This window comes from Sinocyclocheilus rhinocerous, unplaced genomic scaffold (genome assembly GCF_001515625.1).
Source record: "Sinocyclocheilus rhinocerous isolate Xijiao unplaced genomic scaffold, SAMN03320098_v1.1 scaffold100, whole genome shotgun sequence".
NCBI lineage: Eukaryota > Metazoa > Chordata > Actinopteri > Cypriniformes > Cyprinidae > Sinocyclocheilus > Sinocyclocheilus rhinocerous.
The window spans coordinates 968,529-987,770 of NW_015624543.1; the positions used below are offsets into that span (position 1 = coordinate 968,529).

General features: G+C 36.9%; 1 protein-coding gene across 1 annotated transcript in view; it reads left to right on the plus strand.

The window, feature by feature from the left end:
• Positions 1-19,242, plus strand: part of LOC107741799 (phosphatidylinositol 5-phosphate 4-kinase type-2 alpha-like) — a 40,523-nt gene that overhangs the window by 10,886 nt on the left and 10,395 nt on the right. Inside the window, exons 2-3 of the mRNA XM_016554586.1 lie at positions 13,634-13,731; positions 14,104-14,200. Of these exons, the coding sequence (XP_016410072.1) occupies positions 13,634-13,731; positions 14,104-14,200 (195 nt within the window). The remainder of the gene's footprint in view (positions 1-13,633; positions 13,732-14,103; positions 14,201-19,242) is intronic.

Below are 19,242 nucleotides of genomic sequence, written 5' to 3' on the forward strand. Positions count from 1 at the left end.
TCGACTAAGTCTGCAAGGTTTGTGAAATTAAGTGTTCATTAGTCATTTAAAAGTTTGTTTAAATGATATAAATGCGTATTTGCTGAATGCTGACGGCAAACGAGAAAGTATTATAATGTTTGCCTTTCTGTTACTAATAATATAAAAGCAATCTTTATAATACTTTTTGTATACGTTTTAATTAATTTGTTCAACAATTCTATCAGATTATTAGACAGACTAATTATTATTAGGCAGAACTGTTAACTACAACAGCGAACAAGAGGGAGAATGTGAGCACTGTGTGCTCTGGCGCTGCCGTTCTCAGCGCCGTCAAAATAAAAGTCCCGCCTCGAACACATCGGCCAAGCAGAAAAACTTATCGGCCGATGCCGATATTTGAAAAATGCCAAATATTGGCCAATATATCGGCCATGGCGATATATCGGTCGACCACTATATTTGTCCGTTTAACCGCAAGACACGGCTCTCTGTGTACACAGATCACAGCATGCGAGTACTGAATGTAATTGTCTTTCGCATCTTGCTTGAATGCTTTGAAGTTGCTTGAATTTTTAAATGCACTGTAAGTCGCTTTGGATAAAAGAGTCTGCTAAATGCATAAATTATTATTATTATTATTAAATTATTAATTATTATTATTATTAAATTAGCAAGGCTTGAAAACACATGCAAATGATAAACTTTTGTGATGATGCAGCAGTGGCTGATCAGTGACAAATCCTTCAACTGTCCCGAGCGTCTTTCACACTGGTCCCAGGCCATCGGGGAGTCCTTATTGTCGAACCTTGACAAGGGTTAGAAATTACAAACTCAAAAAAATTAAAGCAGAAATTAAACATATGCATAGATGAATCATTCAAAAAAAGCATTTAGAAAATAATTTTTTCATTTCATGCCATCTTTAATCTTGTTTTACGTAAAAGAAAAATATTAAACCACAGCCATTTGTTAGGTTGTTTTACATGCTATGAACATCAACAGAGAGCTGTGGTGCTTTGTGCCGTGGGTCAAAGTGGAGGTCAGGTCTTGGTCTTGCAGGGCTGGAATGAAATTGGAGAGAGGGGAGGCTAAAAATCACAAGAGAGAAGCGGAGAACAGATCCTTCCTTATCTGTGACAGCCCCATCAGTTAAATACATTGACTGCCACTTACTGGATCTAAGCAGCACTACTACAAATCTGTAGGCTACAAGTGGATATTTAGTGTTGGATATTTTAGATATCAAGCAACTTTGAGAGCATGTGGTCAAGAAAGTTGAGGGTATAGTAGTTGGTGCAGCTCTCTGTGGTGCTTCCACTGCTAATGAATCATGCATGCAGCTGCAGGCCCTCACTGAGCTCAGACTACTAAACAGAAAAGCAGCAGCTCTTGACCACTAAGGACCACAATGCTTGAATTTAATTAGCAAACCAGTGAATGGGGAATATAATGTAAACTTATTCTGTCTCAGATCAAGGAGCACCTCAGCTTTTGTGTCCTCAAGCTGTCTGTTTTTGTGCATCTACTAAAGACTAATTTGTATATGCATTTAGATTGATATGAGAATGAATGCTAATAAGGTGGATATTCAGTTTAGATGATTATGAAACCAAACACTGTGGGAAGTGGTTGTTTTAGTCACTCATGGCTGTTCCTCTACCCTCCCCTTTCTGCTTACTCTGTACAGGTCTTTACTCTCTCTTAATCTTTTTATCTCTTACTTTTCTCTTTGTTAAGCCCTCCATGCTTCCCAGACTCTCCCACCCTGACCAAAAGTTGCTCTGTCTGTGTCTGGATTGCATAAGGAGTTTCTAAAAATACACAAAATACAGCAGCCAATCTGTGGCATTAGGAAAATAGACACACTATTTTATTTTTAAACTGCCTAAGGCAAATGCTGATGATCTTCAAAGTCTTTACATCTCAATCAGAATGCTTTGATTAGCAGTACATCTGTAGATCATTTTCACATGCTCTTCTCAGTAAACTGCATTTCTGCTGAAGTTCATGTGGGATGCTATTTGCCATTTACTTTGTCATAGGCGAATCAGGTTCAACAACAAAAAAAAGCTTATTTGTGTAGCCATTTCATTCAATGCTAGTTAAGCCCGAGACACACTGCATGATTTTCGGCTGTCCCAAACGAAAGCTTGGCATCGTGAAACAATCATGGCGATTTCTGTGATCGTGGCTCCTAAACGGTGGTCCTAGTCGTACAGTAAGAGAGGTTCAAAGACGGCCGTTGTCACGGTCTTGTGACCAAGGATAGCCTATGATCATTTTCTGACAGTGTCAGAAATTCAGCATGATCATCGCACAGTGTGTTTACTGCTACGACCCACATTTACTGACCAGCCAATAAAAATTTGACATGAAATCGACGTGACACGGCGCTAAAACATGGAACTGCTTACCTCAAACTCTTATCCCTTCCTCTTTCGACGTTTCCACTTTTTTCATGGGGCAGTCGTGGCCTAATGGTTAGAGAGTCGGACTTGTGACCCGAAGGTTGCGGGTTCGAGTCTCAGGTCCGGCAGGGATTGTCGGTGGGGGGAGTGCTCTCTTCCACCCTCAATACCACGACTGAGGGGTAGACCCTTGAGCAAGGCACCGAACCCCCAACTGCTCCCCGGGACTATACTATGCTCTTTTTGTTTGCCACTAGTGCATGCTAGGGCTGGGCGATATGGCCAAAAAAATGTTCACAATAAAATTGTTCATATCAGTCGATATTGATAATAGTCACGATAAATGTCAAGTTTAAAGGCAGATTTTTGCTCCTAAGGGAAAGTTGTAGAAAACAGACCATTAACTGTGGTTCTAAACTACTCTTTATGGTCAGAACATGACGAACGCTTAACATTTTTGAAATCTTTACACTTGACTTTTCCAGTAATTTTTTCCTTAACAAAATTCATATCTTAATAAAAAATTTGATTTCATGTTCTAATGAGTGATATTGTTTCAAATCATGAAACAGGTTTGTGTTGCCTGACTTTGATGATGCGTATCTTCAGCACAGTTTGCAGTGCAGGCTGCAATATTAATAATGTTACATTTTTTCTCTTAGAAATGCACATTTGACAGTAGCTTGAGATGCAGATGTAAATGTATGTTCATTATCCAAAACAATAACATGTATAAAAAATTGTAACTACCTCATTTGTATATGGTGAAATTTAATTATTCTGACTGTTTGAGTTTTAGTCAAATTAACCATTGTTCTTCCATAGTACATTTAGATCATGAGATCACAGTTAAAACCACACATATAGCACCTCAATACCATGGTAAAATGTAACTATATGGTTTCTAGGTATTTGTATGAAAAGAAGTAGTCTAAATTAGGGCTGGGCGATTTTTCCGATTTTATTGGTTAATTAGAATTTAATGTTTTGCCACAATTTTATTTTTTATAAATCGAGGAATCGCGATATTGAATAGAAATATTACCAAATGTTAGAATTAGACACTTTGGCAATATGCCAATGTTAACAGTAAAGAGAAAAGAATGATCCAACCACATGCCAGTGCACATGATTAACCGCTCACATGTGACGCGCTCTGTGAATGACCATAAGTAGAATATATCACTAGGTGCCATTCACACAGAATGCGCTTTTGTGTTGACAAAGATGTGACGCGGGCAGTGCAATAGAAAAAAATGCAGGAAGACGGGGGTTGAACTTCGCGTCCATGTTTACATAGAAAAACTGTGGAAAAGCAGCGCAATCAAATAAAAACCTGTAAAGAACTACGAGTGTATGTCTGAAATTTCATGTTTGCATCATGGTGACAGGCTGAAAGCTGCTGTTCATTGTTTTTACAGAACATTTAGTTAATAATAGTCTACTGGTGTTATACCTTCAGTAATTTTGAAATTGAATTACCTTGACTTATGGTAAAATGTAACTATACGGTTTCTAGGTATTTGTATGAAAAGAAGTAGTCTAAATTAGGGCTGGGCGATTTTTCCGATTTTATTGGTTAATTAGAATTTAATGTTTTGCCACAATTTTATTTTTTATAAATCGAGGAATCGCGATATTGAATAGAAATATTACCAAATGTTAGAATTAGACACTTTGGCAATATGCCAATGTTAACAGTAAAGAGAAAAGAATGATCCAACCACATGCCAGTGCACATGATTAACCGCTCACATGTGACGCGCTCTGTGAATGACCATAAGTAGAATATATCACTAGGTGCCATTCTCACAGAATGCGCTTTTGTGTTGACAAAGATGTGACGCGGGCAGTGCAATAGAAAAAAATGCAGGAAGACGGGGGTTGAACTTCGCGTCCATGTTTACATAGAAAAACTGTGGAAAAGCAGCGCAATCAAATAAAAACCTGTAAAGAACTACGAGTGTATGTCTGAAATTTCATGTTTGCATCATGGTGACAGGCTGAAAGCTGCTGTTCATTGTTTTTACAGAACATTTAGTTAATAATAGTCTACTGGTGTTATACCTTCAGTAATTTTGAAATTGAATTACCTTGACTTTTGAGATTAAAAAAAAAAAGTATTTTCCTTGTATTATTTCTGAACATATAATATGTATAAGACAAGTTTGTAGAAGATGTAGTTGTAGTTCATGCATCTTTTTTGCAAAGATATTTAACGTTAACAAGTGGTTTGTTTAACATTTACATAGGGATGGGCGATTTTATCGACTAATTTGAATTTAATGTTTTGCCGCGATTTTATTTTTTAGAAATCGAGGAATCGCGATTTTGAATAGAAATATTACCAAATGTTACAATTAGACACTTTGACAATATGCCAATCATAACAGTAAAGAGAAAAGAACGATCCAACCACATGTCGGCGCATGTGATTAATCGCTCATGTGTGACACGCTCATATCGCGAGGCGCCGTTCACACAGAATGCGCTTTTGTGTTAACCTGAAAAGAACTACTACTGTATGTCTAATATTTCATGTTTGCATCATGGTGACAGGCTGAAAGCTGCTGTTCGTTGTTTTCACAGAACATTCATTGTTAATAGTCTATTGGTGTTATACCTTCAGAAGTCAGAAAGAGCTTTATTACCAAGTATGTTGACACAGACAAGGAATTTGACTTAGTGACAGGTGCTTCCAGTGCAGAAGAAAGTATGGACATAGTGCAAACTAGTGCAGCAGACATAGGAATTACACAGTAGAGATGGAGTATAACATTAATATAAGAAAGAAACAAAATTAAATAAAGCACTATATACAGAAGTAGAAATATAGAGAAATGTAACTGTTTAAATGAATGTACAGATATATTTACAAGTGCACAGTTTAGAAATGTACAATTTTCGGATTCTGTGTATAAAAGCAGTCATTTTGAATTTTAATTACATTGACTGTTGAGAATTTTTTGAAGCATTTTCGTTGTAACCTATTATTTCTGAACATATAACATGTAGGCTATAAGACAAGTTTGTACAAGATGTAGGTGTAGTTCATGCATCTTTTTTGCAAAGATATTTAACAAGTGATTTGTTTAACATTTACATCATGTTGACAACTTCATGTGTGCTGCACTTAGAATAGAATTTTCATTAACTAGAGGGTTAATAAAGAAAAAATTACTTGGATCACGTTGTAGTTACATTTTGAAGTTGACAAGTTAAAAATAGTAAAAATCGAGAATCGGTGAAACGTTCTGAAAAAAATCTAAATTTTATTTTTTTGCCATATCGCCCAGCCCTAGTCTAAATACATTTAGTAAATGCACAAACGCTAGGCTATAGCTTAATCACAAAAATACTGTAATTATATTCCATTACTCCTTTAATATATGTCTACATTAATTAGGGCTGCACGATTAATTGAATGCGATTGTCATGCGCATCTTGTCAGTAAAGCCGGTTCTGTAATCAGTAGTAAATCTCCATCACATGCTTTCAGATGGAGCAGCATTTATTACACAGAGCCGTAGTTCACTGACAAGCTACGCAAAATCGCGTTCATAATCGCAGATGATATAATCGCGCGATAATGAAATCGAGGAAATCGGTCTGCGATTATGAAAGCTGTTTGCGTAGCTTCACAGTGAACTACGGCTGTGTAGTAAATGCTGTTCCATCTGAAAGCACCGAGGCGTATTTGGAGTTTCCCTCTGAGCACCCTCTGGCCTTCGGATGAAGATTTACTGCTGATCACAGAATTGTGCTTCACTGAAAGATACGCATGACAATCGCAGCTTCTGCCTAATCGCGATTTATTGCCTTTGCGATTTAATTTCGATTAATCATGCAACCCTAAATAATATAATAAAATTTGATATGAATATCCCACATTTCTGCCACAGTATTAGTGTTACTGCATGGTAAATGATGGCGATTTGTAGATTGAAAAGTTTCCTGACTGTCTCGTTGCTCACTGTGCTGTTTTTCAGCACTGTTTCCGTCTGGCTCTAAACCAGTTCAAATCACCGAATCATTTGTGTTCGCTGAATTAAAGCGCTTCACACTGGATCTCACAGTGCTGTTTAGTGTCATGTGACCGAGACTCATCAGTGAGTAAACGCATCTGCTCTAGTGAGCTAGCGCTGTGCTGCTGTTTGAACTCTTGAGTCGAGCGTGTGGTGCGGTTTACATGAGTAGCGCTGTTTCCTTCCGCTTTTGAAGCATAAACATTGCATCGAACTCTTGTTATCATTTTATCGAGAAAAATTATATTGCGATAATTAGGGGTGCTCCGATTGATCGGCTACCGATCACTATCGGCCGATAATAACGTTGGGATGTTTGATAAATTCAGACCCTGAATAAATGTCTAAAAATCATGGTTGGAGTATCACTATAAATGGTTATAAATGATAAAAAGAAGGCTTTAAAAAGATCGGTATCGGTGATCGTATCGGCAGATACTGCTTTCTGTGATCGGCCTCAAAAATCCTGATCGGAGCACCCCTAGCGATAATTATCGTTACCGTTTTATCGTCCAGCCCTAGCGCATGGTGGTGACACTTTATTCTTTTATAGTATTGTGCGTCATAGCCTATGAGTTAATAGGTGTCATCATTGTACAGTTTGTATACATGTCGTACCCAAGATCCAGGTCGCACACTGTGATTTGCAATGATCTTCTAGGATTGCTAAAATCGTGCAGTGTGTAGAAGGCTTAAGGCATGATAAATCAAAACTAACTGCATTGATAGTCAGTTAATTCATAGGCACTTCATTCTCTTCTTTATTTGCAAGGCTTACGTAATGATGTCTACACAAATTCAGCATGCCTAAGTTTGTTATTCATATGAGGGCAGTACAGGTGAATGACCTGGGTAACGGATTTAGCTCAACTTTGAGGAGTCAAAGATCAGCATGTACCTTTCGATCACACACATCCTCACTGCTATCTTTAAAACACACTTATAGATTGCGGGTGATGGCTCTGTCTAAATGCTTCAACAATCTATGTATTTTTAATACAATTATTCTTGTTGCTATGCATTTGCTGGCTAACTTTATGTCTGTGAGCAAATAGCAAAACATATTTAAATACTGTCATTAATATAGCAGCTCAGTATCAGCATTCGCAGCTGATGAACTCTTATTTTAGAGCGTGTAATCAAATGGCTTGCATCTGATGTTTTAATGCATGTGGACAAACTATGAATAGCCTCATGTGTGACCTTTAGTGCTTTTTCTTTAGCCTTCCTCAATAATTTGAATGAGCCATTTGGTTAGATAAATTCCTTCCTGATTTCCACAATACTTTTTCTTTGTGTTAAAGCCTAAATAGGTTTTCTAAATGAACTGTGCTGACACTGATAATGTGTTCATTTACTCACCTTTATGTTCCGAAACTTTCTTCTGTTGAACACAATAAAAATGTCCATATGAAAGTCAGTTGGGTTTAGTTTTGCTTTGGACCCCACTGACTTTTATTATATGGACAACAATTGAAACATTATTCAAAATCTTTTTTTTGTGTTCTACAGAAGATAAAGTCATACAGGTTTGCATTGACATGAGAGTGAATAATGACGGATTTTTATTTTTTATGTTTATTTTTTTAGAGAATTTACAAATGAATAGGCTATTTTTCTGTTTAATTTGTCAGAATATAATCTTAACCTGTGTCAGATCTTATTGTTGTTGGTTTTGTTTTTTGACTCATAGGCTCATATGCACTAAATGAGTGCATTGTTTATGTCAAGAGGATGAAATACCGAACACCCCACTAGGACCGCTAGATATGACTGCACTGCTTAGAAACAAAGAGCTTTATAAACATCTGGTAGGAGTATGAGCATTCTCTGAACTAGGCTTCCTGCACTGATGGAGTGCGAGCTTGTCAGCTCTGTAACGGAAAACCTGACTTCGCTACCATGGAGACAAACAGGAAGTGGTAGTGTGAAACTTGGCCGATGAGATGGGTGCGATGAAATGAAACAATCGGTGCAGACTTGTTAAACAGCTATAACATGGCCTCAGTGTGATGTGGAGTTTATAGCAGTCACTTTTGGAAGTTATTTGTATTTATTTAAGTATGAAGGAACAAGCTGAGGAGATCCTGTGCAGCTGCCCCTGGCTTTGTTGAAAATGTTAGGCCACTATCCCTGGATCCTCAAAGGCTCTAGCATGTAGGTGGAAACTGGGACTGTGGAGCATGTTGTCTACTCCAGTTTCTCACAGTTTCTAATCTTGTGCAGTGCAACGTCTCTAAAACAGCTCCCGCTCCGTCACCGGCTCACTGAGTAGAATTTATTGGATCAAGGTTACCAGCTCTGATGGCTAACTGTTTTTTGGAAGCTAAAGATTTGTTTTAAATCAGTATCAGCACTTATTTAGGTGTTTTTCATGTAATAGCATATAAATGACTTGGTAAAGTATATTTTGTTTCATTAATTTATAAAAGGGGGCATCTTAAATGGACACGTTTGATTGTGTTAAAGGGATTGTTCAGCCTAAAATGAAACTTTTTTCATCATTTTCTCACCCTCATGTTGTTACAAACCTGTATGACTTTCTTTCTTCTCTAGAACACAACACAAAACAAAACAAAAAGTTTTTTTGAAGATTGTTGATAACCAAACAGTCTTGGTTACCATTGATTTCCATTGTATGGACACACTGAGACGTTCAAAATATCTTCTTTTGTTTTAATTTTCAGTTTACATTTTGCATGTTATATTTATATTTTATTTCCGGTTTATTTAAATAAATGAAAACTATTTGTACTTTTTTTTATGTTGCATAACAATACACTTGTTGTCAATGAATCACTGAAGGCCCCATTAGAGTGAATGAAATGTCTAAATTGTATTTATTTACTAAATACTTTGAGCTGAATCAGTTTATTGAAATTGTCACTATGGTGTTTAAATTGATGGCTAGATATTATGAAATATAAAAAAATGTTTGATAGCAGATAAAAATCAGAAGTTTACTGTTATTCACGGACCCAGGTGTCAGATCAGATATACTGTATGTTTATTAAAATAAGGAACCTATATAGTTCCTTATTTGTCCACGTGGTACAGAGTCCTTAAATGCATAGGCTTGGTGTCCAAAATAGTCTGTAGCTAGCTACTGAGAGGGCCCCCTGCCGTCGCTCGTCCCTCTGTGCTCGCTGTTGCTCCACCATTGCCAGTAGACAGGCTTTAGTCCTCTAGAAAGCAAAGCTCATACCTCATCCTCCTCGCACGTGTTTCTGCAAGTGACTCTTGACTCTTTACCCCTCACATTGCCGCTTAGCTTTAATTGCATTTCAAATAAACACTGCATTAATCCCATCCTGCAGGGGAAAAACACATTGGTTTACTGTGTCACTATGCCACTGTGTTTTACATGTTTTTTAGAACAAAAAGGTGTCGAGATGGAGATTTTCTTCCCCTCTGCTTTTAGTTTGCACTCTTGGTTTGTGGGTGATTTAGTGTCATCTTCTCATGGTGCTATGTTGACACTTGAACGACTCTCTGTACGCTTGCATGTTGTCTGAAGCAGCGCTCTGCTTGTAGCTCTCTTGATCTTTGATAAATAGTGTGTACAACAGCCTGGCGGAGGCCCAAAGAGCAGTTATGTTTCTTCTGGTCAGACACTATAAAAAGAATGAACTATGTGTGTCAGCACAAACTAAAGAAAAACTAGTTTCAGTTTTAGTGATTAGTGGGCATAAACTTTTATGAAATTTGCTTTCGTTGTTCATAGCGTTGACTTCCTCATGTGACATTTAATTTCCTTAAACAGTATAAAAAAAAGATTCATCATATTAACAGTCCAAATAAAGCATTTTTGTTGAAATCTACCTAATTTTAAAGCCATGCTAAATTGGCTCATGCTTGTAGTTACAAATAAAAATTCACTCTTCATACCTAGAGCTCAATGTAGCCTAATTTTCTGACCACAGCATGATAGATGAGCCTAACTCACTAAGCAGTAACCATAGCATGCATTACAGCCTCCTTACACTTGCTTGTGTCAGGACCGAGGTGTTTTAAAGGGTATCAAGTGACCTTGTTTAAAATGCCTGACTTCCTTTCACAATTTGCATTCTTGTAAAGGGCTTCAGTAACCCAAAGCCTGCTTGGATTGGTTTCTCATTGGGCGGGCGAGAACCCCACTCTTGTACTTTTTGACAGAAATGAAGGGTAAAACTCATTGTAATAATAACAAGTCTGTTACTGTTAAGGTTACATGTAATGTGACATTTTGCAGGGCTGATTTAAAGGAATAGTTCACCTAATAATGAAAATTTTCTGAAAATGTACTTGCCTTAAAACCATCCGAGATGTAGATTGAACTCTCATTCTGATGGCACACATTCACTGCAGAGGATGTAATTCTACATTTCTCCAAATCTGTTCTGATGATGAAACAAACTCATCAACATCCTGGATGGCCTGAGGGTAATTTTCGTCAAATTAAATTTTTGGTTCAACTGTTGCTTTAAGAAAATTAGGAATCTACAAATAATCAGTCGATATTGTATATTTAATTGTGCATGCTCATTTCCCATATTTTTATTTTGAATACCTATGGCACCATCTAATGCTCACTTAAAGTTAATCTTTAAAAACTAATTATTTAATTAAACATTGTTAAATATAATATTTAACAAATGTATATCCATTATTCATATTGTATATTATAATGTTGTGATGCCTAAATTCATTTGTAGCATTTAAAACAATTTACTTTATTTTTCATTTTATTTTTATTTTATTTAGATTAAACATCAACTATTCACCATTTGACAATGAGACCATGAAATAAAATATTAACATCGATCATGAATCTTACATATCAATACATTATATAATACATTATAGACAATAAAAAAGCGGTATTTGGTATACATTAGTGAAAGGTCTTAAATTGCAGAACAAGCTAAATATCCACAAGGGAAGCTAAATAACTGACTCTTGGATGTCACATTTCATGAAGATTCTGACATGCAGAATAAATGAGGCAGAACATTTGTTCAGACAAGAAAAAAAACACAAAGACATTCTGCCTCCTATAGGTAGCACTGCTTACTCTCAGTACACTGGGCTCTGAGACACCCTTCAAATCCAGAAGCCTGGCATTTGACCAGCCAATAGGAAAGTCTCTAGAGACCTCAGTGCTCTCCATTCTCCAAGAGGTCACATCACAGTGGGTCGATGCAATATCTCCTCCAAGTCTTGGAAGACAACCTGTCTCCAGCTTACTGTGAGCAAACTCAGTTAAATGGTGTGACTGACAGGCAGGGAGCCCCTAAATGTAACTTCATTGGCCAATGTTACTATGTATTTTCAGTGGAAATGAAGGAATTAGCTGTAGCTTTCTCCTTGATTAAAAGCGGTATTTCTTACTGATAGTGTTGCTTTCGTCAACGAAAATTATGACTAAATATCGTCGTTGATTAGATCTGACTATGTAAGATCCTAAATGACAGATATCTTCTGTGAATGTAAGATGATATCACAATTTGGTTGCATTTTCATGTTCTCATGTTATTTATTAGGGATGGGAAGATTCCCCGATTCGCTCGGTGCATCGGCATAAAAAGTTAAAGATGCGATGCATCGGTTTAAAAATTGTGTATTGGCTACAAGTTGGCATTTATATCGCGATGCGTCGTTTCTAACATATTTGCATCGGTAAAAACTGATTTATTAATATATAATTACTAGTGGGTTCGCTATACTTTTATTGTTTAGAAAGTGACCAATAATCTGTGACCAATATTTTATATGTAGATGAGATGCACATCCCTATTATTTATGCATTTATGCCTTTATTTTTATGGATTTATTTATATTTATGAATTGTCTAAATAATTGTATTAATAAAATATATTATTTACAGGGATGCACAATATATTAGTTACTTCAGTTATCAACCAACATGATTGATACTGTAGATGTTCATACTGTACATTATAATTTTGTTATGGCCAAATTCACTTGTACCATTTAAAGCGATAGATTTTTTTTTTTTACCTTTACCACAATCTAATGCTCACTTAAAATTAATCTTTGAAATAATAATTTAATAACACTGTTAGGTTTAATCTTTAGCAAATCATATCCATTATTGTTACTGTAAATTATAATGTTGTAATGCCTAAATTCACTTGTATTTTTAATTTATTTAGACAAAATAGTCAAATTGTAATATCTGCCATTTATTGGTTATCGGTTATAACATGAAAATAATTATCAGCCACAATTTTAATATCGATGCATCCTTCCTTATTTGTACATTTCATAGAGTTCATATATTTATTATTAAATGCTCTGCTGATTGTCTGTTGTTGCCAAGTGTCATACATAAAATCTTTGAACTCCCATGGTACTTCATGCCTGTTTGATTGCTTATAATTATCCTGGTGCATGCACATCCTCAAACAAACAAATATATCGCAGTAATTAAGGCCTTCTGCAGTCCTCTTGAGTTTAGTTAGCGCTATTGTTATTTATATTTATTTCTTAATAGAGGGAAAGAACCTATGAGTCACCAGATCTCTTTGTTGGAATGAAAACTGTCCACAGCAGTTTTAAATTCCCACTTCTCACAGTACAGCAGTAATTTCCATTATTTCAGATTTATTACAAAAAAGCTGTAGTGTTGTTTTCACAAGAGCAAATTGTGCAAAGCAGGAACTGATGGCTGTTGAATGTAGCACATTGTTTCAGGCCCTGAGCGGAGCAAAGCAGTGCATTGTGCCACAGAGATATCGCCCTCTGATGAGCAGAACACATCACTCACACTGATGGCTTTCCTGTACCCAGCACATCTCAGCACCTCATGTTTGTGTGCTTTGATTGGTTCAATGTCACATAAATAAGTTCATCACAAAAAATGTATGGTTGTTATAGCTGTTAACCAGTATTTGTATTGGTAGCATCTAGCAAGTCTTTCAAGTGTTGGAATTTATGTAGCTTATTCATAGCTTGACAGGCTGTTGAGTCTTGTAGGTGGAATTTTTAGTGAATTTTGAGTAATTATCTTTGAAATATTTAAATTGAGGTATATATTTTCAGCAATTTTGTTGAAATTATTAAATTGTGTTAAACGTTTATTTATATAGGCCACCTTGCTCCATGCCCATATTGGCTGACCACTGCATTTGACTCCCATTTAAAGACCCGAACCCTGAACAAGTAACCAGTAACTGAATCCCTCTCCTCTTTCTCTCTCTCTCTCCTTCTGTCTAGATAAACGAGTTGAGCCATGTTCAGATCCCCATCATGCTTATGCCTGATGACTTCAAAGCCTACTCGAAGATTAAGGTAGACAACCACCTTTTCAACAAGTGAGTGCCTCTCAAAGTTTTCCCCTTTCTCAACTGTTTTGATTCATCATATTTTAATCTTTTAATCTTATTAGAGGGGTGAACCTTATGAAGCCTGTCAAGAACATTTCTGAATCATGTTTAAAAAAAAAAAAAAATTTCAGTACAACACATACCATGACGTATTATTTATTATTAATAAATAATGTTTATACATATTAATAAAAAAAATATTTGTAGGTCACAGTAGCGTTTAATTTAAACAAAGTTTAGATTTTATTTCAAACAAAAAAGCAAAAATATGTAACTGAGACTTTCTTTGTGTGATTCACCCAGACAACTCTCAAGATGTTTCTTGATTTTTCTCCCCCCCTTTTCTTCTTTGCTTTTCAGAGAGAATATGCCAAGCCATTTTAAGTTTAAAGAGTATTGCCCTCTTGTTTTCCGTACTTTGAGAGAGAGGTTCAGCATCGATGACCAGGACTTCCAGGTAGGCTTTGTGAAAGAGAGAGAAATGCTCCATGGTGTCACAGATTCTGATGCTTCAAGCTTTATATAGACCGTTTCATCAGGCGCACGTGCCTGGCCCAGCCCGAAGTTAACTCTGTGTTTGTTTATCAGTCTGGCTATGGCACCAGCTACAAACGCAGTTAAAGTTAAGGTGATGAGTAGACTGAAGTTGGGCTCAGGTGGTTGTGCTGTGGGATGTGTTTCCCATACATTTATTTATTTGTGGCACTCGCCACACACATTTCATTTTTGGGTGAACTAACCCTTGAAGTTAAAAGTAAAAAATGTTGGTAGGTCACAGTAGCATTTAATTTAAACCAAGTTTAGTCTTAAAGCAAAAAAGCATGGTAAATATTTAACTGACAGACTTTTCTTTGTGCGATTTAACCAGACAACTCTTGAGATGTTTCTTCACTTTTCTTCTTTTTCTTCTTTGCTTTTCAGAGAGAATATGCCAAGCCATTTTAAGTTTAAAGAGTATTGCCCTCTTGTTTTCCGTAATTTGAGAGAGAGGTTCAGCATCGATGACCAGGACTTCCAGGTAGGCTTTGTGAAAGAGAGAGAAATGCTCCATGGTGTCACATTCAGTGTCTTAAAACCACAGCATATTACTGCAGTTGAACCACACAAAACACCAGTGTACTCACTACTAAACAATTCAAAATAGATTCAAGTCTCTGTGAGAAAAGCCCATGATTACCAAGAGGTAATTTAGTCATTAACCACTCAATTTGCTGTCGAAATGAAGACCATTATTCCCCATAATAACACAGTAATGTCGGAGTTGTCCTTGTATCCTTCAGCCTCCCACATACAAATGTTCTTAATTGCCCTCATATTCCTTTCCTTATATCTCTTTCATGGAAGAAAATACCTTTTTTAGCAAGCATAGTCGCAATCAGTGTGCATTAGTTGGAAATGCTTTTCTCAACATTTCTTATTTTGGTTAGTGAGGAAATTATGCCTTCGCTCCTCACTGTAATCAGAAAGAGCTCTGGGTCTTGGTTAGAGCTCCTTGTCTGCTTATGTGGGTTTAAAAGGCATTACGTTATGACTGTAACCCTGACACATGCGCAAAAAACATCAGCTTCCCAGAATGTGCTGCTTATTTTATGGTCTTGATTAGAGACGTTAATTATGAACTGTTTACTGGAGGTTAACTGTTGTCTAAGTTTCCTATGTTATACATTAGAGAAGAATGAAACCTTCATTGCACTAAGACAATCGTTTAAAGGTTTTGCAAATTTAGAAGTGTGCACAACTATGTATTTTCAAAATAGACTAGTCAGTGTTAAGGAAGCCCTAAGTCAGTGGTTCTCAACCAGGGGGCTGGTGTTCACTTGGAGGCCTCAGCAAACTTCCAAGGGAGCCGCAAGATGACTTAAAACACACACTGAAGTGCAACAGTCGGGTTCTGGAAGTAAAATCTTAATTCATTTTCTCTTTTTTTATTTTATTTTTTTTTCATTAACTTTAAGATTTTTTTTAGACCATCTGTTCGCGTTATTTCAAGTTAATTTTTAAAATAATCATGTTTAACTAGGGATGCTCCGATCAGGATTTTTGCAGCCGATACTGAGTAACGATTTCTTGTCATGGTGATCGGCCGATACCGATGCCGATTCTGATGCTTCTATATAGACATAGACCGTTTCATCAGGCGCACGTGCCTGGCCCAGCCCGAAGTTAACTCTGTGTTTGTTTATCAGTCTGGCTATGGCACCGGCTACAAACGCAGTGGCATTTATGTGCTGTGGGATGTGTTTCCCATACATTTATTTATTTGTGGCACTCGCCACAATATCAAAACTGACCGATTTTCCAAAAGGCTTCGTTGAATAAACATTAGCACGTACTGCACATTTAAAAATCAAAACGAGGCGCGTGGGTTTTTATATCACTGTATTTCTGAAGGAAGACTATCTTTAGAAAATTTTCGATGTCATTTTCATTTCATCTTTCATGTTATATACCTGATAAAGCAGAGTTTGTGAGCTCAGCGCTGCTTTGTGTACAGCTGTTACCGGGGAAATTTTTTTTCATGAGGCAGACGATTTCGCGCGCGTGTGTGTGTGTGTTCGTTCGCTCGCCTGATCGGGAAGTGGCAGTGACAGAAACGGTGACATTTCAAATAAAGTTTGAAAGGAGTAAAGCCTGTGTTAATGCTATTGAGTAGGCTAATATGGCCAAAGAAGATATTTTGTTTTATAAATAAACGTTCATTTAAAAGCAGCCCACGATCAGCGATACGGCTCAGACGAGGTTTTGTTCCGTCCTCCATGCTGTGCCAACTCACAAAAGACTATTTTTAGCCAAGCAGTGCGGAGAGCCGCTTCAGAAACATGCCGCGGCTGCAGTATAAACACAAGCACTGACTAGAGCGGCCGCGATCAGCTCCGGTTCCCGTGGAGCCGTAACGCGCCGCAGATGTGTGCAGTGAGGCACCGATCAGCTCTAACATCACTGAATCTGCTGTTAAAAATGAACCATCCATTCATCATCATGCAAAACATACACGACAAATAGCAAATTTTTCATTGTTTCTCGTCATAGCATTTCCACACCGGTGATGACATACCTGTGGCTTAAAATCATTTACGTCCCCACGCATCATGTACGTGGTCAGGCATTGACATCATCAAATTGCGATCGGTTCGTGAGATCGGCCAAATAGTGAGTACCGATTGAGTCATGAAATGTGATTATCGGCCGATACCGATCTCTGGCCGATCGATGGGAGCATCCCTATGTTTAACAGCAGAATTTGACTACTGAAGATTATATTCATTTTTAATTTGATTGTGTCATTCACACTGCTTCATGGGATTGTAGTTCGTTCCCTCACTAAAGACATTAAGTACACAGTCTTGTACCTTTGTATTTTTGCAATATTTAAAACAATTTTTGCTTTAAATAAAAAACTGTGTAATGCTGTGATTCACCTCGCAGCTGGCTTGCTTAGTTCATGGCTCATAATGCTTTAACAAAGACTTTTTAAAAATCCCTATGGGGAAAATGAATGGGGAAAAAAGCTTCCAGAACCAATGTTGGAATTTCCCCCTTAACAATTGTTGCTTGGAAAATGTGGATATATGAGGTAGCATCATTTTAAAACTGTAATTATTGGCACTATCAAAGTCATTTTTATAATGAGTATGGTTTTTTATAGTTATGCCATGCTTTAAAATATTTAATAAAATTTTATTGAAACTGAAAAAAGAAAAGAAAAAAAAAGGTTTTTTAAATCCTTATCCTTAATCCTTATGCAGTAATAAGAATTACTACTGGAAGAGTCATGGGGCCTTTGAATATGATTGTGGACAGTCAATAACAGCCATAAAAAAGGTTGAGAACCACTGCCCTATATAATTAGGCTAGTTTAGGACCACTTTTCATGTTGGTCATAAGTGGGCGGGACTTGGGACCAGACGTTATGCCACAAGTCAAATGTCTACCTGCATAATAACAAAGCTGTTTTGTAATACAGACCTAGTGTAAACCCGCTATGACTTCCTAGCGTTGTGGTTCCTCAGTCCACCCTGCATCCTCTGCCTCATCATCACTATTTTCAGCACATCTGGTCACACACTTCCCTGCGGAACGAGCTGTCAGCTGAACAGCTACAAGCCCTAACCCGCATGACTCAGCCTGGGAATCCTTTCGAAATTTCATATCCTGCTTTTGGTTTTGTGTTTAATGAGTATACTTGATGAATATAGTGAGTGTTTCAGTGAGGAAATCCAAGCACATAGATTTGAGGAAGAAAGAGGCACTGATACTCAGACAGAGGGAGGTGACAGGGAAATGTGTGGGTGTGTACATGTTTGAGGTAGCAGACCTTGGGAATGTATGTAGAGTGGTCTGAGCTGCTCTGTGCAGCTGTGTCCTTCACTCACCCTCACTGATCAGAGACCCTCCATTTCTTTCAAGTGCATCATGTATCCACCATGAGCTTTTTGAGTTTTTTTTTCTTTTTGAAACTGGGACAGACAATAGGGCAGACCCACTTCAGTCAGTGAGAGAAAACGGTTGGAAACTGCACAGTGTCTGTATGTCAGTGGTCATGTGTTTGTGGGCAGGGCAATTACAGTTGTGATTTGCAAACAAAATATTATCATCAGAAATTCACATACCCTTTTGCATGAGAGCCAGTGCTCAGTCAGTCATGAGTTCTGTGAACCTCTTTTAGAGCTAGAACTTCAGAACATTCAGATCCATTTTTACTAGTGACTTGACAGCCAAACCATGACATAACCGACTGTTACTGCTTAACCTGCCCACAAATAAACATGCATCAGTCTTAGTTTATTTTATTTGTATGTATTTTTTATTTATTTATTGCCTTGCTTAATCTTTTTTTTTTTCCACAAAATTATTAAGCAGCACAACTGTTTTCAACATTGATAATAATAAGAAATGTTTCTTGAGCACCAGTTTAGCATATTAGAATGATTTCTGCAGGATCATGTGACACTGAAAACTGGAGTAATGGTCAGCTTTGCCATCACAGGAATAATTTATATATTGAAATAGAAAACGGTTATTTTAAATTGTAATATTTTTGATCACATCAATGTAGCCTTGGTGAGCATTAGCAACTTGAAAAGTAGAACTTACTGACCCCAAACCTTTGAATAATATATTTGTAAATAAAATAATTTTATTTCAGATAAAATATATAGTGGCTCTGCAACACAACAGAAATGTTGCCCATCAACTGAATGAAGGAATCACATTGAATACTTTCAGTATTGATAGCTTCATTGATAGGAATTTTTTTTTTTTTTTGCATTGGCCTAGCCAAATTGAATATATTTGTAAAATAATTTTATTTCAGATAAAATATATAGTGGCTCTGCAACACAACAGAAATGTTGCCCATCAACTGAATGAAGGAATCACATTGAATACTTTCAGTATTGATAGCTTCATTGATAGGAATTTTTTTTTTTTTTTGCATTGGCCTAGCCAAATTGAGTTGTTTTTGTTTTGAAAAACTTTCTGGGGGTTTCATTTTTCATG